Here is a 20375-nt window from a genome sequence, read left to right as displayed (position 1 = left end):
TCCCAAACAGGAACTAATTTAGAGAGCTCTGACAGAGAGGTCCTGAGATGCTAAAGAGGTAAGATTGGAAAGGTCCAGAGAAACTGAAGAGGTGAGAGAAGCGGCATCCTGAAAGGTGAGGTCAGAGAGGTCCAGAAAGGGTGAAGAGATGAGATTAGAAGCATCCAGAGAGGTTGATAAGGATAAATCAGAGGAACGCTGAGATGTTAAAGTGTTAAAATCAGTGAGGTCTAGTGAGGGTGAAGAGGTCGAAGAGGTGAGATCAGATACATTCAGAGAGGGTGAAGAGACTCCATAAGGAAGGTCCAAGGAAGTTGAAGAGGTATGACTGGAGAAGTCTAGGGAGGGTGAAGATGAGAGACTGGAGAGATCCAAGGAGGCAGAAGAAGTGGGACTGGAGAGGTCCAAGGATACTGAAGAGCTGGGATTAGAAAGGTCCAGAGAGCCCGAAAAGGTGAGACTGGAAAGGTCCAATGAAACTGAAGAAGTGAGACTGGAGAGTTGCAAGGAATCTGAAGATGTGAGACTGGAGAGCTCCAAGGAAAGTGAAGTGGTGATGCTGGAGACATCCAGAGAGGCCAAAGAGCTGCAACTAGAGAGGTCCAGAGAAGATGAAGAGGCGAGATCAGAGAGGTCCAGGGAGGATGAAGAAGTGTTGCTTGAGAGGTCCAAAGAATCTGAGGAGCTCAGACTGGAGAGGTCCAATGAATCTGAAAAGGTGAATTTGGAAAGTTCTAAGGAGGCTGAAGACTCAAAAATGGAGGGGTCCAGGGAGGCCAAAAAGGTGAGACCACGGAGATCCAGGGAGGCTGAAGAGACTGAAAAGCCAAGTAAATCCACAAAATGATTGGTGTTTTATACGATCGTAGGCAGGTTCAGCTAACACTCTCCAACAATTAAAATGCTAAGAAAATATAAAACAATGAGAACATGAAAACCAATTAATATTACTACTGAAAGTAACTAAACACTGATTTCACTCGGGGATTTTAATCAACTAAATTCTAATATTATAAGCTCACAACATTATCCCTTAGAACAGTGGTCTCCAAAGTGGGGTGCGCAAGAGGATCCTTGGGGTGCGTGGCAGGAGGAGCGCTATTTTTGTTTGTTTTGTTTGCTTTTTTGCTTTGTCAGTTCGGGCGGGAGTCCGAGTGGCTTTTTTTTTTCTTTTTCTTTTTCTTTTTTTGCTTCGTCAAAAATGGTAGAGCCGGCGTGGCAGGGGGTGCGTGCTCAAAATTTTTTTACTGATAGGGGTGCGTGATCAAAAAAGTTTGGAGACCGCTGCCTTAGGATACTAGCATTTCCCAGAATCCCAGACAAGTAAATGCATAGAAGCATTTGTGCATCAGTATGTATCTGTCTTTCTAAGTGTAGCTATGTCTCTAGACCATAGTATGTGCAAAATCTTAGCACAGGACCCTCCAAATACCCTCCTGTTACATACACAAGCTCATCACCTGGCCTGATGATTTAAAATAAAATAATAATTAAATAAGAGAATGAAAGTTACTAAACCTTCTTTTCAACTTCTGGTCTCCAGATACCAGAGCGCATTCAGATGCCATAGTGATTAGAGTGGAATAAATGCCATTGCTGACAGATAGATAGGTTTTTAATGGCTTACAGTTAAAACAAATATGTAGTTGTAAATGGCAAGTGTGAGTCCTACTTGGCCTATCACTATAAAGATATGATGGATCATTTCTTTCTCATCTGAATCAATGCTGAGAGAGGCAGCAGCATACTTCAGCAAAGTGCATCTCCTTGAGGGCATTAATAGAGATGGAAAAGAAAATAGTAATTCTCTCAGCAATAAGTGTTGATTTATTTTGGGGGGCAATGTCATTCCAAATTGCCTTCACAACTAATTAAGAAACGTATTGAAAAGGTCTGGCAGCTTCTATTATGCTCTTTTATTTATTTTATATACTGGTCCCATCTGATCACTTGTTATTTTTTTCTTTGGGTGTAATTCTTAAAAAAATAATGATGATCTTTAATTTGTGGGCACTCTGGCTGCCTTAATAAACTACTGAAGAGATCAATTATGATAAAAAGACATTTTAATCCTAGAGTGAGAACAAAGTTTGGCAAATGCTCAGCAAAACCACAGAACATAAGCAATGTATAGCTAAAAAGGGAACTGAAAACTTCAGCTTCTAGTTCAGAATGGTGCCCTTTAATATAGTTTGGGATAGATCACAAGATGGAAATTTTACAGGTGCAGGCCCTGCTCCTAGCCCCTCAAGACTGCACAGCAAGACAGTCAGCAGTTCCAATCTTACTGACACCAGTTGTCATGATGGGACACATGGCAACAGATGTATTTAAAAAAAATCATTACAAACATATATTCACTCACAATTGTGTTCAAACACAGTATAATGGGCCAGGACATGTAAAGCATGCACTCATGATGCAAGGCTGCAGTTTCTCAGGTGGTTAGGAACACAACTGAACTTTGTCTGTATCGTCGTCTGACTGAGGTGCAGACACACGCATAGTTGATTTAACATCATCACTCCCACTAAGTGAAGAGAAGTCAACAGGAGTTTAGTTGTAGCATGTACAGACTAAGGACCACAGGAATTTGGCACAATATGAAAAATATTTAATTCTACAAAATAAAATCCACATATGCAACAACACAAGGCCTAAACAATACCGAATTACCAAATAAACTTTACATTTATTTTTAATAAACCTGTGATTTTAGAGGTCATCCAATATAATTGTCATTTTATCAAGTGTACACAGTATATGGATCAGGATGGCAAAATACATGAAAATCTCTTGCCACACAGGTTTCAGTAGTGTTTATGATGAGCATATAAATCACTCTCCTTCTTCCCTTGCACACTATGATGAAACAACAAAAATTATGAACCATCTCTGAGAAATCCTTTCCCATCTAACGAATAAGGATCCATCATTCTGTGACTCTCTCTCTCTTCAGATTAAAAAGTTTCACGCATGCACATTACAACAGAAAACAAATAATTATAACTAAGCTAATCACAACACAATGAAAAGCCGATGTTGACATGATTTTCCAACACACTACAGATTCCAGTGTCCCTTCACTGTGTCTCTTCTGCATTTGTTTAGAGTGGCAAAGCTACTCTGCTTTTCCTGTGAAATGACACACATTGGAGAAACACGGAAGCATAGTCATTACTGCACAGAACATAGAGAGCGCTTTAATAATACTTCATACCTTCTCTAGTTGTGGATTTGTCACCTTTCTTCCCTAGTGTGAGCCATATTGGGCCCTGCTGTTAAAGCTCTGCTGTGCTTCCTGAAAATGACCCTAATCTGTTCAACAGCTACTGGAAATCATGCCATGCTGATTAAAATACAGGTAATCTTCTGGTAAATCCCTTACTGCCGCAATGAAGCACTCAGCATGGAGCACTAGTACATAATACTGTATTCTGAAATCATCTACACTTTTAATGTAAGGTTGCAGTTCTGTATTGTTTTCTGTTACAGAGCTAGATGTTGGAGATGAGCTGGTGATGTGGATGAACCCATTAGGTGTTTTTTAACTTTTGGACATTTGGATTCAACGCCTGGTTTAGACTGTAAGTAAAAATGACTTTGGCAGTGAAATTCTAATTTTCAGTTGTCCACTCTGCAAATTAGACACAATTTGGCAGGCTTGGCTGACTATTCTCAGTCTAGAGAGCCGTAGGTTTGGCATAATAAAGAAATTGTGGGTCAGGATTCAGTCCACATTTACTAGTTACAAATAACTATTGTAAATGATGTTAATGACTTTTTCTTGTTCTTTTAATTTAAAATATATTTAACAGTCTTATGCCCTGTCTGTTGTAATATAACATAATAATATAGGGTTTTTTTCCGTAAATGTCAAAGCGTTTTACAGAAGATAGTAAATAACACTGGGTACAATTTTCTAAAGCACCTACGTGACTTAAGAGCCTCATCAAAAGCAACTAAGACACTTAGATGTGGATTCACAAAGGTACTTAGGCACCTAACTGCCCTTGAAATCACTAAATACCTTTGTGAATCCAAACCTTAGAAGACTAAGTGTTTGCTACGCAGTGCATTAGTCCACTCTAGAGGGGTGTAAATGCTATGTGCACTAACTGGCCCATATGGACCCCGTTGGTGTGCATTAAAAATTCGCTAGTGTGTATTAACGTAGTACTGTTTGAAACTGGACTACATTAATATGCATTAGGGAACTTTTTAGCGCATGCCAGCAGGGTCCACACGAGCCAGTTAGTGTGCAACATGCTAGAATTCACACCTCTCTAGTGCGGACTAAGGCACCATGTAGACAAGCCCTAAGTTCCAGTGAAAGTCAGTGAGACTTAGGCTGCTAAGCCACTTAGCCACATTTGAAAATGTTACCCATTTTACAGATGGGGAAATTGAGGCACAGAGCAATAAAGTTGCTTGTCTAAAATCAGACAGTGGCAAAATCAGAATTATAACCCAGGTCCCCTGACTCCCAATCCGACGTCCTATATATTAGACCACACTGCTGCTACTAGTTGTAAATAAGTTTAAAACTGTCTGCAAACATGGTTATGCCCAAGCATAATTGTAACACAGCTCTGAGTTAAGCAGAACAGTGCTTGTTTTCAAATATGGTTGTACTCAAGCCAGGCTCTTTTGATGCTCCAGAATGTAAATGGCTTTAGGACCCGATACTCTTCAAGTTGCTGTAAACTGAGCTCTTCACCTCAAGCCATGCTACTGCTTCTATATTTTGCATTCTCTTAGTGGTTTGGGACATAGCTGCTTTGGAAGAGGAAAAGGGTTTTAAAAATTCTTCGTCAGAAGCAGGTTACTTATTCATCTCAATTTCAATGCAGGGAATATAAAAACATCAATCCCAGAGTCCCGACACCTTTGACTGCAATCCAGTGAAGACACAAACAGCAGCAACAAGCTCATAAACTGACTCCACAGAAAAGAAGTCACTGCACACAGCTGAAATTTCCCCACCTCACTTCCCACAAAACACTAGTCTAGCCCTAAATAAACTTCACACCCCAGCTGAACATTTTATTGTGCAACTCCCCTGTGACTAAACACTATTTCCATTCGTTTCCTAAATGTTTGGTTTGTTGACAAGAATAATTTCAGCTCAAACCCCAGCAACAGGCGAAGCAGCAAACATGCACTGGCTCAGCTTGAAGCGAACCTGCCAGCTGATAGGAAAGCCACAAAGGCTGTACAATCTTTACATGACGTCATATTTATTTTAAATACATTGAAAAATAAGACAAAAAACAAGCCAAAAAATCCCCAGGCTGCCAGCGAATCAGATGTCTCCCCCTTTCACTGGAATTTTACAAAGATTATTAACTGTATATGTAGCCCCATATGTTTACATTACAAACATAGGCCCTGGTCCTGCAAACCTCTCCATTGGAGCAGACCACTATACCTGCATAGAACCCACATTGACGGAGATTTGCCCAGTGGAGCTGCTTGCAGGATCAGGGCCATAAAACAGAACAAGTTTCTTTCTCTGTCTTTGAAATCTACAAAGTTCTAGGAATTTCTTTAAAGTCCACACTGGGCTCAATCCTGCTCCAATTTACTTCAGTGAGAACAAGATTTGGCCCATTGTTTGCAGGAAAAATTATTTACTATACTCATATGATTGAGTTTATGATCTCTAGTTGATAGCATAATAATAAAGGAAGAACTTTGATGGGCTACTAAGCGTTCCCAAGCTAGTCTTTTCTCTGTGCAGCATCACGTATTGGTATATTGCATATACCAGAGAGAGGATCACAAATTTACACTCAGTTAGAAGCATTAGGCTTTATGTGAAAGGGTACATCTACACTGCAATAAAAGACCCGTGGCATCAAGTCTCAGAGGCCCGGTCAACAGACTTGGGGTCATGGGACTAAAAATAGCAGTGTAGTTATTCTGGCTCATCCTGGAGCTGGGGCTTTGAAACCCAATAGGAGAGGGTCTCAGAATCCAGACTCCAGACCAAGCCTGAATGGCTATATTGTTATTTTTAGGCCTACAGATAGAGCTCAGATCAGCCTGGGCTCTGAGACTTGTTGCCGTGGGCTTTTTATTACAGTGTAGACATACCCACAATGTAGAAAGAAGCTACCAGGGCTAGATCCATGAAGGGACTTAGGCGTGATGTAGCTTTTAGGTACCCGGCCACCCAATGGAATCCACAGCCCTGAATTAGATTCCCTATACAATGCATGGGGAATGTCAGGCACCAGGGGGTTCACAGAAGCCAGCAAGATGAGTAGGGAGCCACTCGAGCTAGTCAGTAGGAAATGCCAAGAGGGGAGTGGCCTAAGCCCTACCCCTCTACAGCAGCTAGGTGCACATCACCACTTGGGATTCACAGCTGTGAACCCTCTCCTGGATTGATGCCTAAATCAGGACAGCCCTTTATTGTGAAAAAACAGAGACAGCCTGACCCTTGCCCCAGCCACTCCCCAATTATTACAACTAATAGTTACAACTAGTGGTTTGGACACTCACCCGGGATGTAGGTGAATCAGGTTCAAGTTCCTAATCTGCTTGTTTTGAACTGGGGTTTCCTACATCTCGTGGAGTGTTCTTCTCGTTCTGTCTCAATGAATATTATTTGTACAAAGGGAAGAGCTTCAACAGGAAAGACTGAGCGAGCCCCACTCCAGACAACCCAAAAGCTTGCTGGTTAGGGCATTCACCTGGACTGTAGGTGACCCACGTCCCTGCTCCAAATCAGATTTGAAAACAACCTCGCACACTTTAGGTGAGGGCCCTAACCATTGAACTATTGGGTATTCTGGGACATAGCCTCAGCCCCTAAAAAATCCTGATCTGGTTGCCCTAAGGCTGCCTTTTGTACAGATTAGGTATGGTCTGAGCATACCTACCAAATTGGGCCCCACTGGAAAACCTTTGTGTGAGCATCCCACCAGGGCTTATCTATGAGCTAGGGCATCAAGCAGTTCAACAGGACTTGGGCAGCTTTGCACATACCCACCAGTGGAAACACAGGCTCCTAGGAAACTTTACTGGCAAAAACAGCTGGTGCTTAGAGAATTTGGATGTTAGGCAGATTTTGAGAATCTCAGTGGCACCTAAATGTTGGACTTAGGTGCCTAAAATGGCAGTTAAGGACGTACGTCCTTTTGTGGCTCTAACCCGAAGTGCTTTGAGAGAGGGAAAAAGTGAAATGAAAGAGCAGCCGCTAACTATGAAGTTGAGGAGCTCTGAAATGACAGCTTTCACGAGGTCTCCTTGCATGCACTTCCTCCACTGGGTCATAAACCTGGTTCTGAACGTTGGCAGCAGGTTGATCTTTCCTCTGAATGGGATACCCATCAGTGTTTGGTAGTTTTCAAAGGATGCAATTAGGTATTTAGACTCTTAGACTTACTGTACATTAGACTGTTCTCAGGAATGGGTTAAGCTACACACTGTTTAATGGCAAGCCTAGACAGGACAAGTTATTTAGCACTCTTTTAGGAAATGGTGGTTGAAACTTGCTCAGAGCAGATCTTCCAAAATAGCCTGAACACAGCTTGGGCTGGTCTCCGGTTGCCGTTAAATTGTGTATAACTGAACTGATGCTGACACCCACTGTCAGCAATGGGTAATATTTCCTAAGTAAACTAGGATTTAGTTTTGCAAGTATTTCATTTCCATCAGTGTCTAGGAACCACTTAAGGGTGTATTTTAATATTTGTACTGACAAATACAACTGACTTTGCTGTCATAGCAAGTTCAGTCATTTGCATTGTGGTAGGCTAGATAGCTTTACTTTTAGCTGTTCAGATAGTGAATTGATATGTACTGTACTTCTTTCAGAAGAGCACTATTTTCACTCGGTTAGAAAGATTTTAATGCAGGATGAATTATACCCCAGTGCGGAGGACAAATGCAAAAAGTTTTCTGCACCATTTAAGACCTAAATGGGTGGGTGGGCAGACAGCTGCACACAGCTGCTGCATGCATGCCATGGAAGGGGGCTCCATGATGGAGGGTGTGGCAGGGTTGAGGGTTTGCTAGAGCCACCCTTATGTGGAAACCCCAAAAGTTGAGGGGGGCAAACTCCATCACTGGAACCCTGGATTAGATACTCACCCTAAAGCCTATGTAAATGATGCAGTGGGGGTGTGGGGGGAGAAGAGTAAACACCCATAGTGAAATTGTTTACTAAAACAAAAAAATCCCAAAACACTAGATTAACTAACCCACTAAACCCAAAGAAAAATACTGTTTTGCTCTTTTATTATTTTTAAATACACATTGCAGCCTTCAGCCATACAGTAGGAGCATGATTTTAAAAGGCAATATCCTTGATTAGCTAGAGTGACCAGTTAAAGGTATTCATAGAATATCAGGGTTGGAAGGGACCTCAGGAGGTCATCTAGTCCAACCCCCTGCTCAAAGCAGGACTAATCCCCAGACAGATTTTTGCCTGCAATCCCTAAATGGCCCCCTCAAGGATTGAACTCACAACCCTGGGTTTAGCAGGCCAATGTGCAAACCACTGAGCTATCCCTCCCCCCAAAATGAATAGCAGAAGCCATTTACTTAAAGAAACTGATGCGCCAAGCAAGGCTTGAACTCTCAACCTCAGCATCACTCCCGACAACACTGCTCTATAAGTACTGTGCACTACCCTATTGTGGGGACAAAAACTCATTGAACAGATTATAAAATTCGGTTGAAAATAATAGCAGTGGGGTAACAACCTAGATAGTAAATTTCAGTAGGACCTGAGATTAAATTGGCCAATGTATCATATTCCCAAATTTGATTTAAAATGTAAATTTCAAAGAAGATTAACTACAGCAGCACTAGTGGGCTTCACTCACATTAAAGAATCCACTAGAACTCTATTGGGTCCCTCTAAACAGGAATCCTCAGTTCAGGACGCAGTGGTTCTCAAACCTTTTTACTGGTCACCCTTCACATAGCAAGCCTCTGAGTGCGATCCTCCGTAAAATATATAAAAATGTGTTTTTAATTTAAATACTATTATAAATGCTGGAGGCAAAGCAGGGTTTGGGGTGGAGGCTGATAGCTCATGACGCCATGGCGTCCCAACCCCCAGTTGGAGAACCCCTGTGCTAGAAGGTCTGCTATGGAAACAGAACAGGAAAAATCTGACAGTATTGCATCCAAAATAGCTGAGAAGACAAATATAAAGTGGCAATAATAGTATGCTAGGCTTGGTTATGAACTTGGAAAGCAGACAGTGAGCACACAACACTGAGGAACCAACAACAGGCAGAATGGGCTCTGGCCTATCTTTATTTCTTTCTGGCTGCCTTCTGAGGGCCTGTCTATAAAACTCACACAGCCAGTGTACAGTTGTCTGGCAGGCTTTGAGTATATTTTTGCTTGTTGTATACATACAATATTGCTATTGAACTATTATTCCCTTGTAACAGTGTAGACTTGTAGTGTATAGTTTTGAGTAGGAGAAAAGTGATTTGGGGCCTATTGAGGATGATAAATTTGACCACTACATCCCTAGGATCTGGCAACTCCTACATTAAAAATTTACTCTGAATTCATAATGCAGCAACTTTGAAGCAGAACTCCTACTGAACTCAATAATGGTGATCTGCTTAAAAACTGATAGCACAATATGGCTCTTTATTAAGGATATCTAATTTCCTGGTTCAAATTAGGCATTTTAAACTCTGGACCAGATCCTCCATGCTATGCTCACAGCAAACCCGTGTCAGCCTAGTGGCTTTAAGTCACTTTTGTGCCTAAAGTCATTTGTGTGCCAGTCGCAGTATCCAGCATAAACCAGCTTCAGGGTTGCTGTAAATTAAGACAGCTGCTGATACCCCCCCAGAGGCTATTCAAATAGCTGTGGGTCAGCTAGATACAGGGGGGCCCTGGCTGCTCTCTACCTTGGGAGCTGGATAGAAGTGGTACAGGAGGCACTCTGGAGACTCTGCACCAACCAGTACTTCTCCTAAGCAAAGGAAATCATCCATTAGCTGGGTAAACTATTTAGGACTGCTTTGCACAGTTGGCATGGTACAAAAACAGCTTTACCACAGGGGAGAAATGAGCCCATTAGATCCAAAGCAAACCACTGAAAATGGTGAAAAGTCTACCACCCTCCTTCCTTGCTCCCTCTCCCATGAATGGCCTCACCATGTGAATAAGCCAACCTTTCAAAGCAGTTAAAAATGGTTTCACCTAAACCTATTTCTAAGTCTGGCCAGCCTACTAGTTAAAACATTTTTTAAAAACACGTTCCTAGACTGGTTAGGAACTAAGAAACTAGGTCCCAGGCCAGCTTTCTATAACCCAAGGGTTTAATGCCACGGTGATAGAGAAAGCAAACAGGTATAAAAAAAGAACCACGTTACTATGGTAACTGTGGTTCACAGTGTTGTCGCTCCCTAGTCACACTTGCAGGATGTTACCCCCAGTGCCACGGAGCTTTAGGAAATTTCTGGAAAGTAGTTCTTGTTGGAGGTCACAAGCTCAGAGCAGAAAGGGCTGCACAGCCCCTATGGCTTCAGTTCCCTGTTAACCCCAAGAAAGGTGAGCAGATATTGCAAAGAAACATGCAGACTCCAATGGACTTGGAACTGGGCTGCAGGTTAATGCCTGGTGGTCTTACAGAAAAGATACTTGGCAGTACAGAAAGGTTATAGGAACTGTTTGTGCTTAACTTATTAGTGCCTCTGTAAATTTGGGGATATGCTATTTAATAAGTAAATTAGAAAGCAGAGTGTCTCTTCCCCTGCATTCAGTGCTCTCCCTCCGCTACAGAACAGTGAAGAAAAGAATCAGTAGCCTTCAAACTGACTGCTACTCTAAAGGGCATATAGGATCTCATGACCTGACTGATTTCTTACAAACTAGCCAACACTCAGCCACAATTTTATTTAAAATAAAAAAAATTCACACACAAAAGCACTACCCTGCTCAGGAAGAGCACAAAAGCCTACTAAATATAGTCAGTTCAAGTTAGTTGGTCCACAGCGCAGCAAAATGAGGAAAATGTATATTGAGTTTAAAAAGCACAGAATTAAGCTAGGTTTAAGAGAAAAGGTACAAGTTTAAAAAGTTTCTAATCACTAATTTGAGCATTGCAACTTTTATCACAAGATACAGTATGACTACAGAAATTTTATCAAGTAGCAACATTTACTAATCTTTAGTTGAAATATAATTTCAGTTGTATGAACAATCTCCATGTGTAAAAAAAAGCCACAAACCCTAATGGATTTGAGTTGCTTTTACAAATGTACTAACAAAGTCTCTAATTAAAACTTCATAGGTTTTAAGTAGAAAAAAATATTAAATTTTAAGTAGGTAAATTTTATTTTGTTGCATTACACACACACACACACACAGTGTCTTTCTTCTATATAAAATCTCATTGAAGTTTGTGTTCCCACTATATTGAGCACTGTTAAACTAAGAAAAGATCTAGTTTTGTGTCACTAACACACAATATTCAATATGCAACTTTAGTATCACAGAAAAATGGCATATAACAGAAAATACTAAACAGGTGACATCTAATATTCTGAAAAACGACACAAAACAACATATGATTAGGATTAGGTCTGAAATGCCAAATGGACCCTTATGGCACCAGAATTCAGGATTTCCGACCAGTAAATCATTAGTGCAGTTTCTTTAATGCTACATTTTGCACTTTTCCCCCACACTGAAGGGTGCGTTAGGATTTGTCTACACTGGCACTTTACAGTGCTGCAACTTTCTCGCTCAGGGGTGTGAAAAAACACCCCTGTGCACTGCAAGTTTCAGCACTGTAACGTACCAGTATAGACAGTGCACCAGCGCTGGTAGCTACGCCCCTCGTGAAGTGGGTTTTTTAGCTGTGCCATGACTACACAAACCATGTAGGCAAGCCAGTGTAGACAAGACCTTATTTTATGAGATTGATTTACTGATTCCAATGGAATTATCTGCAGAGTAATATGGCACTTGACTTCAGTACAGTTGGCAAAAATCTGACAGTTAATGATAAGCTGTGGGAACTCAAGAATGAGACAGCACCAAGAATCTGTGGCCAGTACCAAGAGACAAGATTATCGAACCCTCTTCTAAATTCTGATTCCTGTCTTTCATTCAAAAGCCTTCTTTGTAAGCAGACATTTCAATAAGATATAAAAGAGGCACACAAAGCATTACATAGAAAATTAAATGCAAAATACTGTTTTTAAATTAAAGGACAGCCAAATAGTCCATGATGCCATGCTTAAAGAGTATTTTTGAAGCATGATTAGGCAACATTTTAAACATGTTTAGCGATGTAACAACTCCTGTAAACATACGAGGAAGTATCTCAGTCTCACTTCTACAATTCTATAAAGTTCCTCTAACATCTTCAAGGAAGTTTTTCTTCTGAATTTCAAAATACATTTCTACTTTTCTATGAAGCTTTAATGGTCTACAAAATTACATGTTAAAATGCACATGTGGTTACAGTACCCTTCTACATAGAGGTTGTTTTCCTTTGTATTGTGATGGTGGACGAAAAATAAATAAGCCACATAGGGCTAAATTCTTCCCCCAGTTATTGGCATGTAACACTCAATTTCATATTTAAGGACAGAACTTGGGCCTCAGCAGGTAAGTACACTATTCAAAACTATGACTTTTATTGTGAGTTTTAAGATGCTGTTTGATGGATATAGTTAACTTTAAAAGTACCGTTTTAGCTTAGCTATCCAATAACTTTTTAACAGCAGTTTATCAAAACAAGTATTTTTATACAAACATTCATTTATACTTCAGACTTCAAGTAATAAAACTTCCATCTAAATCAAGTTATATCATTCAACTGCCCAAGACAAACATAACACCAACTTTGCTAGAACAAGCCATTTTGCTTAATTATGGGCTTGGTCCCAAAAGAGGTAGAGTCCATGAATCAAACCACTAAATTCCACCCAAGTAGGATTCACTAACATGTCAATCTCCTGCAACATCTGCGACCTTACCTAGGATAAAAACTATTTTATATAAGTGTTCATTAAATACAGGAATGAGCTCTGAATGTTAGGAGGTTATTTCATTTGAAACAAACGTTCAGCCCAATGGAACTAACATGTCAGTGAAGCCCCAGCACATAACCTTCAGTCACAAGAATTTGTAACTTCTCTCCAAGTTTTAATTTAAAAACTACCTAATATACAAATATGCCTTTAAATAACAAATATAAGAATAAATATATTTCAACTTGGAGAGAAGTTTTAGTTTGCTTATTTCACTTAGACCTATTAATTGATATAGCTGTATTCACTATTATTTCTCCACAAATGCTGCCGCTGCCATAGAAGTCCTCATGCTTCCTCTTGCTGAAGCTGTGAACTCCTCAATTTCAGCATTCAATTTACTGATTACCCATTCCAATGCTTCACGGCCCTGCAATTAAAAAATACCAACGATTATTGAACAACTTATTCAAACATTTATGAAGAAAGGAAAGGTTTGTAAGTAAATGGCCAGGCATCATATTTTCTTGAAGACTAGCTAGAACAGAACAGTTGAAACTGGCCCTAGTTGTTTTTTTTTTTGTTTTTTTTATAAAGAGAAATTCTCTGTACAATGATGCTGTCAACATCAAGGACAAAGCTACTGACAAAGAGGAAACAGGGCATTCTCAAGAACAGGACCAAGGCTTCAGAGTGTACTCCACAGGAGATTAAAATTATCACAAATATTACAGCCTTCAGAATTAAGTGAAAACTCACTTCAGTTTCTCTCTCCTACAACTGCAATAAAAACCACAAAGAAGATGACAAGAAAAAAGGTATAGAAAAAAGGAAGAGAAAAATCAGAAAATGAATAGTACAACAATGAGAAAAGAGAACATTCACATAAAAACAGTTTAAAAAAAATTCACGTGACTGACAGATGGGAAAGCAAGGAGGAAAATTAGGTCTCTAGCTGTTCATAGATTGGATTTCAAATTCTTTGGGAGACACTCATAATTAAAATGATGGGCACTATTATAAAAACCATAAGAGAGAAATATTAGAGGGACCATAGATAAAATTATTATAAATGGCAATACAATTATCCAGTTTTGTCTTCTTGTCTCTGGCACCAGCAAATATAATGGATTATATTTTAGGGCTGAAATTTATCCCCATGCAGGAGGCCCACACAAAGCCTTACAAGTCCCTTATTCCCTATTTTAAAAGACAAACTATACCTAAGTTGTCACATGAAACAATGCGCAGAGCATCTTTGCACCGAGGTGAATACTATGTGAAGTAGTATTTTTTTTAATTAGGTTTATATTTACTGCCTTTTCATTTTGTCTGTCCCAAAGTTCTGTATTCTATGACAATATCAAAAGCTAGGGGTGACGAAGACCATTCATATAACTAATAAATTAAGTTTTAGCAAACCAAAGTTGAAGAATTTATTTTCTATAGAACTCAAGATGTAAATTAAATGAGACCTCAACACACACTGTTTCAACAAATAAAGCAAACAACCAAAGTATCAAGGAAATAAGTGCATCTTTTCATTAAAAAAAAAAAAAATAGATTTTCTTTAGTTTAGCAATGCTTAAATTATGATCTGCAAAGTTGCTTCTGTCAAACCTATGCTTCCCAACTGCTGTAGCGCAGTCCATGACCTATTTGGATTTCCAGAGGCTAGCTGACCAGTTGCACTAAAAAGAAGCAACTTTTTGCATCTGCTTCACATCTGCCGGATGTAAAATTTTGGATGGCACTTGAACTGGAGGAATAGTAAACAGTAAATAGTAAACATATAGAACAGAACCAAAGTTCAAAGTGACCTGGAGATGCTAGCCCAGGAAGCATGGGGATATTTAGTACTAATAAATATACAGTCAATGAGGGGGAAAAAACCCTAAAGGTTCACAGAGAGATGTGATCAAGCAGCCACACCCATCATGCTAAAACGTGCTTATTTTCATTTTGTCATCTTAAACATTAGGACAATATTAACAAAGTGCTATTGTTACGCTAGGGAAGGTGCAGAATCAGGATTGAGAAGTTGAGCATGGATATGTCTATGACAGGATCTGTATTTTAAGAAGTGATTCACACTACGATCCCTTTTGAGAAGCCCTGCTCTATTTTTTTCAAAAGTAAACTAAATGTAATACGAATTAAAAAAAAAAAAGTTTTTTTTTTATTATTATATACACAACTCCACAAATCAAGAAGCCAGAAGTCATAAAGAACATATATGTAGGAGTCATACTTACTTTATTCGCATTGGAAGAGATAGTGTTTTCCATTAATCCTTCTAGATAACTGCTGACACTGACACCTTTCACAGAGATTATTGCTTCTTGAGTCAAAATGGTTCTGAGTAAAGAAAAAAAAAATCACTATTTTTTCACATTATAAAAACAAGTACAGTATTATTTATAAAAATAGCTTCCTCCCCCCTTCCAAATTCCCTGCTTCCACAGATCTACCTGGCAAAATTGTTTCTCTCTCTTGCTTCTAGAATGCTGGAACAGAAAAGCATATACACACTCCCCACAATGGCTAATTGTTTTGAAATGGCCTATGTTGCTGTGAGGCTGGGTGTGCATGATTCTCTGTTCCAGCATTCCAGAAATAAGATACAGTAATTCCCACCCACCCACAAATGTCCCTTACTTCTTCTTGAATCCTTTAATTCTCCATAGTAAAGGGTAAAAGGGAGGGTCAACATGGATCTGCAGAGGGAATACATTCAAAGAACAAAAGTCACCTCTCTTTCTCCCTTACGACATTGCCAGGACATATTCCCACTGAGAGAGACTAAGTAGCAGCAACAATTTTCCAGGAGGGGGCTGTGGAATATTACTAGCTACAAAATGATAACACAGCTCTCCCAAAAGGAGCAACTAATCTGATCTACAATTACGTTAGTCGTTCTAAAAGAAATCCAGATGCAGATAGAGGTGTATGGTCTGTGTGCACTCAGGTTGATGGAAAGAGGGGGAGGGAAGAAAAAAAAGAGTAGAAACCCATGAAATTCCTTTTATTTTATTACAGTTTTTCATTTTATTTTCCTGCAATTTTGTGTTATTTAATTTTATCCATTTTATCAACATGGGGAGAGGGGTGATGGGTCTTGCCAAGGGAAGTCACAGAGCAAGCCTGCCCTGCACTCACCTGGCAGTGGCATCATGACGACAGAGGGGTGGCCGGGCCAAACCTGAAATGGCACTGAGAAACCATGCACCAAGTCACAACACCCCAGAGCAAGGAGATAGGCCCAGCCCCATGGGACAGAAGCCATAGCTGCAGGTGAGTTTTTTGCTTTATATGTTGTTTTTCATTTTATTTCATATTTGTAAAAAACACAGGACTCTGGAAATGAGAGACAGTTGGGAGACCGGGGATTTTTATACCCTTCATTTTAAAATGCTGAAACAGAGGGGCATATGCTCACTCCCTGAACAGCTGCTTTGAAATGGACTCCACTGTCATATGGAAGGGCATGCAATCTCAGTGGGGATTTGCAGAAGCAATGCCATTAAGGATAATGTAAATTTATTTTACTCTTCTAAGGTGCAATCTTGAAGACAAATATACATGTGCTTACTTTTCTGGCTCTTGAGGATGTGGTTTATAGATAAGCCTCTCATCTACTGATACCAGATTTGTAAATGAAATCTATGGAATAAAATGAGTTAGATTGTCATCACATAAATACAAAAAAAAAATTTAATTAAGATGATGAAATAAACACAACTAGAACAACCTAAGACCTTAACACTCAAATATCTGATTTTAAACACCATCCTTCAATGTGGTATTCTAATTTATTATTCTAAAATTACAGCTGAAATACTATTTAACAAAACTGGCATAATCATACACAAAAGAAATAAATCCTAAAGTTCAAGCTTGCTAAACTACTTTTTCTTCTTATGTCCTTCAACATGAACGGTAAGGGGGGGGGGGGGGGGGGGGGGGGGAAGAGGGATAGCTCAGTGGTTTAAGCATTGGCCTGCTAAGCCCAGGGTTTAACAATGACCATGTACAAATGATATACAGTACTGAGCAAAGTACTACACATTAAGGTAGCAGCAATACTACAAAATAATTTTTGAAACAAAGTGGGATGCTTTGTATTTGCTAATCACTAATCATTTCTAGTGCAGGTGTTTCATAACAAAGCTGGCAAAAAAGTTCCTTTACTACAATAGGCTGTTGAGAATATGAGGTATGCTATTTTCAAGATAAAATTTTCTCTTTCAAACTGTTTATACAATTTAAACATGTTAGTCAACTAATGACTTTTTAGCATTATTGATTAAAGAAATTACAATACGTACGTTACTTGACTTAAGTTCCATTGTTTTTTCCACAGGGTCAACTACAGAGTGTTCCTGAACATATGTCTTTGTTCTACAAGCACCGATGAGCTACAAGAAAGACACCCAAGATTATACACACAAACACACTGCAATAACTATTCTGAAAAGTTTAAAGATTTGTATTTACTTTTTTCCTTTCATTTCAACATACACCTCTACCCCAATATAACACGAATTCTGATATAACGCAGTAAAGCAGTGCTCCGGGGGGAGGGTGGGGCTGCGCACTCCGGCAGATCAAAGCAAGTTCGATATAACGTGGTAAGATTTTTTGGCTCCCGAGGACAGCGTTATATCGAGGTGGAGGTGTACTATGGAATATCAAAGTAAACATTACTATACTGAATAAAGAGTAAGAAATGCAACTAGCCTTAAAATGACAAAGTTGGTATTTATTTCCTGCTTAAAATAATAGGTATAATTTAATTCAATTTATTTAAAAGAAGACCATCGGTTTGAAATCTATCAATTAAAGAAAAAAGCTAAAAGTCCCACTGTTCTTCCCTCTGACAGTTTTAAAACCACATGCTCCTATTAAAAAAACTTCTCACCCATTATGCTGCAAAAAATGATTATGCAGGGGAAAGGGTGAATTTGTCCATAGACAGTTGTCAAATGTGCAGGGAAAAATAAAATAATTTTTCTATCATTCTTTTCAGTTATAGCAACTGTGTTACTTTTAACAACTGCAGGTAAAACAGTTTATATTGAAATGTGATTTAAGTTAACATCCTTTTAAACTTTGGAAAAGTATGCAACAGTCTAAACTATATTATCTACTGCTTACAAAACAGAATTCTGTTCAACATTTAAAAGTAATATCACAAAAAAAAAACAGAAGAATGCTATTTTCTCAACTAGATGAGAAATAACTGGCATGGTTTCCCAAGTCCAACCTTATTCTTCCAGAACATAAAATAAGAGCACTAGGTATTAAAAGGAAATAATACTACTCCCTTACCCCAACCTTTGTCTGTCTTGTCTAGTCAGACTGAATTTGGGGCAAGAACAGTCTCTGACCTTGTGTATGTAAAGTGCAACAATGGGATCCAATCTTGATTTACGGGGTATTTAAAACTGATAATAAGGAAGCATGTGGTTCTTCCACCAAGCTAATAAAGAAACTCATCATGAGGAAAGCCATGGTAATACATTGGGAATGATTTATGTACCTTTCAGGACCAAAGTATACTACAAAACTTCTTCAAGGATCAAACCACAGTACAAGAATGTCAGTGTGTCTGACAATCCAATACAAATTTGCCATTTTTGGAATAGGACACCTTAAGAGAACAGCTGTTAACCAGATTACTTGAAAAGCAGCAGCAGTAACCAAGCAATAAGATACAAGAGTTGTTGCTGCAAGCAAAGACATGAAAGGTCATATTGGGCTTTACCTCCACCTGCCTACACAAAGCAAGAATTAGATAGAAGAGCAGCTTCTGTGCTTGAGGGTGGGTAAAGTTACTGCTCCCTCCTAGTGCCACAAGGACATAAATAATTGTAAAGGAGATAGGGACGTGGGATGGCACTAAGGAATCATGCAGTACGTATGATCCCCCAGGCCCTGTGTTGTCCCAAAAAGAGCTGGATTGTAAATTATATACGGTTTTGATTATTTATAAAAATGAGATAACTCATACGTACTTTCTCAAGTCTTGTAATAATGTACTTACTGATTTTACGATAGAAGGCATCCCCCATTCTGTACTGAGCAGTCTATGGCTATGCAACTTTCCACTGGGGTCTACGTGTCTGTCTAGTACATCAACTCCAATCACACTAGGGTTCATGGGATTTGGGTATTTCTGCATAGCAGCTGTTGTCACGGTTTCCCAGGGGTGGCTGACAAAATAAATCAAAATTAACACATTTATAAATTACATACATTAGTTTGTCATACTTGCTATTACATCATAAAAAAAGATGCAGTTTACAGTTTGCTTTAAAAATACAGGTCCAAAACATATTCAGTTGAAACCATACATAAACAAACCAAACAATTATTTGTGAAATACCAGAGTAGCGAAGATTTCTTAATTATTGGCTTTATTGTAACAGAGCAGTTCTCAAGCGGTGGGTCATGACCAGGGCTGGCTTAGGTCTGGTCTATACTACCCGCCTGAATCGGCGGGTAGAAATCGACCTCTCGGGGATCGATTTATCGCGTCCCGTCGGGACGCGACAATCGATCCCCAAATCGGCGCTCTAACTCCACCAGCGGAGGTGGGAGTAAGCGCCGCCGACAAAAAGCGGCAGAAGTCGATTTTGCCGCCGTCCTCACAACGGGGTAAGTCGGCTGCAATATGTCGAATTCAGCTACGCTATTCACGTAGCTGAATTTGCGTATCTTAAATCGACTCCCCGCTGTAGTGTAGATGTACCCTTAGACTGGCTGGGGCTTGGGGAAGCCAGAGCCCCACAACCCTAGGCAGCGGGGCACAGGTTACAGGCCCCCTGGCTGGAGATAAAGCCTGGGAAATGGGTTTTGACCCCTTCCTCGCCCAGGGTGGCGAGGCTCAGGCTTTGCGCCCCCACGCCACCCGGGGCAGTGGGACTGAGGCGGGCTCAGGCTTCGGGCCCCCCCCGCGGGTCGTGGAGCAATTTTTGTTGTCAGAAGGCGGTCGCAGGGCAATGGCGTTTGAGAACCCCCCGCCCCACCTGAATAACAACTATGTAAGGCCCTAGCCCGCACCCACAATCCGCGACGGGCCCCCCCGTCCCAACGCCCGCCGGTCGCTACACCGGCCCGGCTGGGGAACAAGCCTCTCCAAGCGGGCCCAGGCCCCACCGGGCTCGCTCACCCCCCGCACAGCGCGCGCGCGGCCCCGCGGCCGTTGCCCCTCTTCGCCCAGCCCTTACTCGAAGACATGCTCCGAGGTCCAGATCTTCATGGTGCCGGCGGTGACCGGCCCGGGGCGGGGCGGGGCGGGCGGTGCTGCGGCCGCGCGTCTCCTCCTCACGCGGCGCCCCTGCCGTCCCTGCGAATGGAATGGAGGCCAGAGCCGGCGGCGGGCCCTGCGCCTGCGCCGTG

At 40.5% G+C, this 20375-nt stretch overlaps 1 protein-coding gene across 1 annotated transcript; it reads right to left on the bottom strand.

Annotated features, from left to right (window-relative positions):
* Positions 1-9243: 9243 nt before the first annotated feature.
* Positions 9244-20371, bottom strand: PRELID3B (PRELI domain containing 3B). The gene is made up of 6 exons (XM_034787856.1): positions 20204-20371; positions 19018-19186; positions 17300-17389; positions 16564-16634; positions 15227-15329; positions 9244-13401 (listed from the first exon to the last, which is right to left on the bottom strand). The coding sequence occupies exons 1-6, from the start codon at positions 20233-20235 to the stop codon at positions 13282-13284; spliced, it is 585 nt and encodes a 194-aa protein (XP_034643747.1). The 5' UTR covers positions 20236-20371; the 3' UTR covers positions 9244-13281.
* Positions 20372-20375: the final 4 nt, after the last annotated feature.

This window comes from Trachemys scripta, chromosome 12 (assembly GCF_013100865.1).
Source record: "Trachemys scripta elegans isolate TJP31775 chromosome 12, CAS_Tse_1.0, whole genome shotgun sequence".
NCBI classification, from domain to species: domain Eukaryota; kingdom Metazoa; phylum Chordata; order Testudines; family Emydidae; genus Trachemys; species Trachemys scripta.
This window is presented reverse-complemented; position numbering and strand designations above follow the sequence as displayed.

What these genes read in the sequence shown, in the direction of transcription:
- PRELID3B (XM_034787856.1), bottom strand. Translation starts at nt 20,235, where the DNA reads ATGAAGATCTGGACCTCGGAGCATGTCTTCGA. An exon ending in TGGAACTTAAGTCAAGTAAC is followed by an intron (nt 16,635 to 17,299) that starts GTACGTATTGTA and finishes TTTATTCCATAG; the next exon opens with ATTTCATTTACAAATCTGGT. An exon ending in TCTCTTCCAATGCGAATAAA is followed by an intron (nt 13,402 to 15,226) that starts GTAAGTATGACT and finishes TTTTAATTGCAG; the next exon opens with GGCCGTGAAGCATTGGAATG.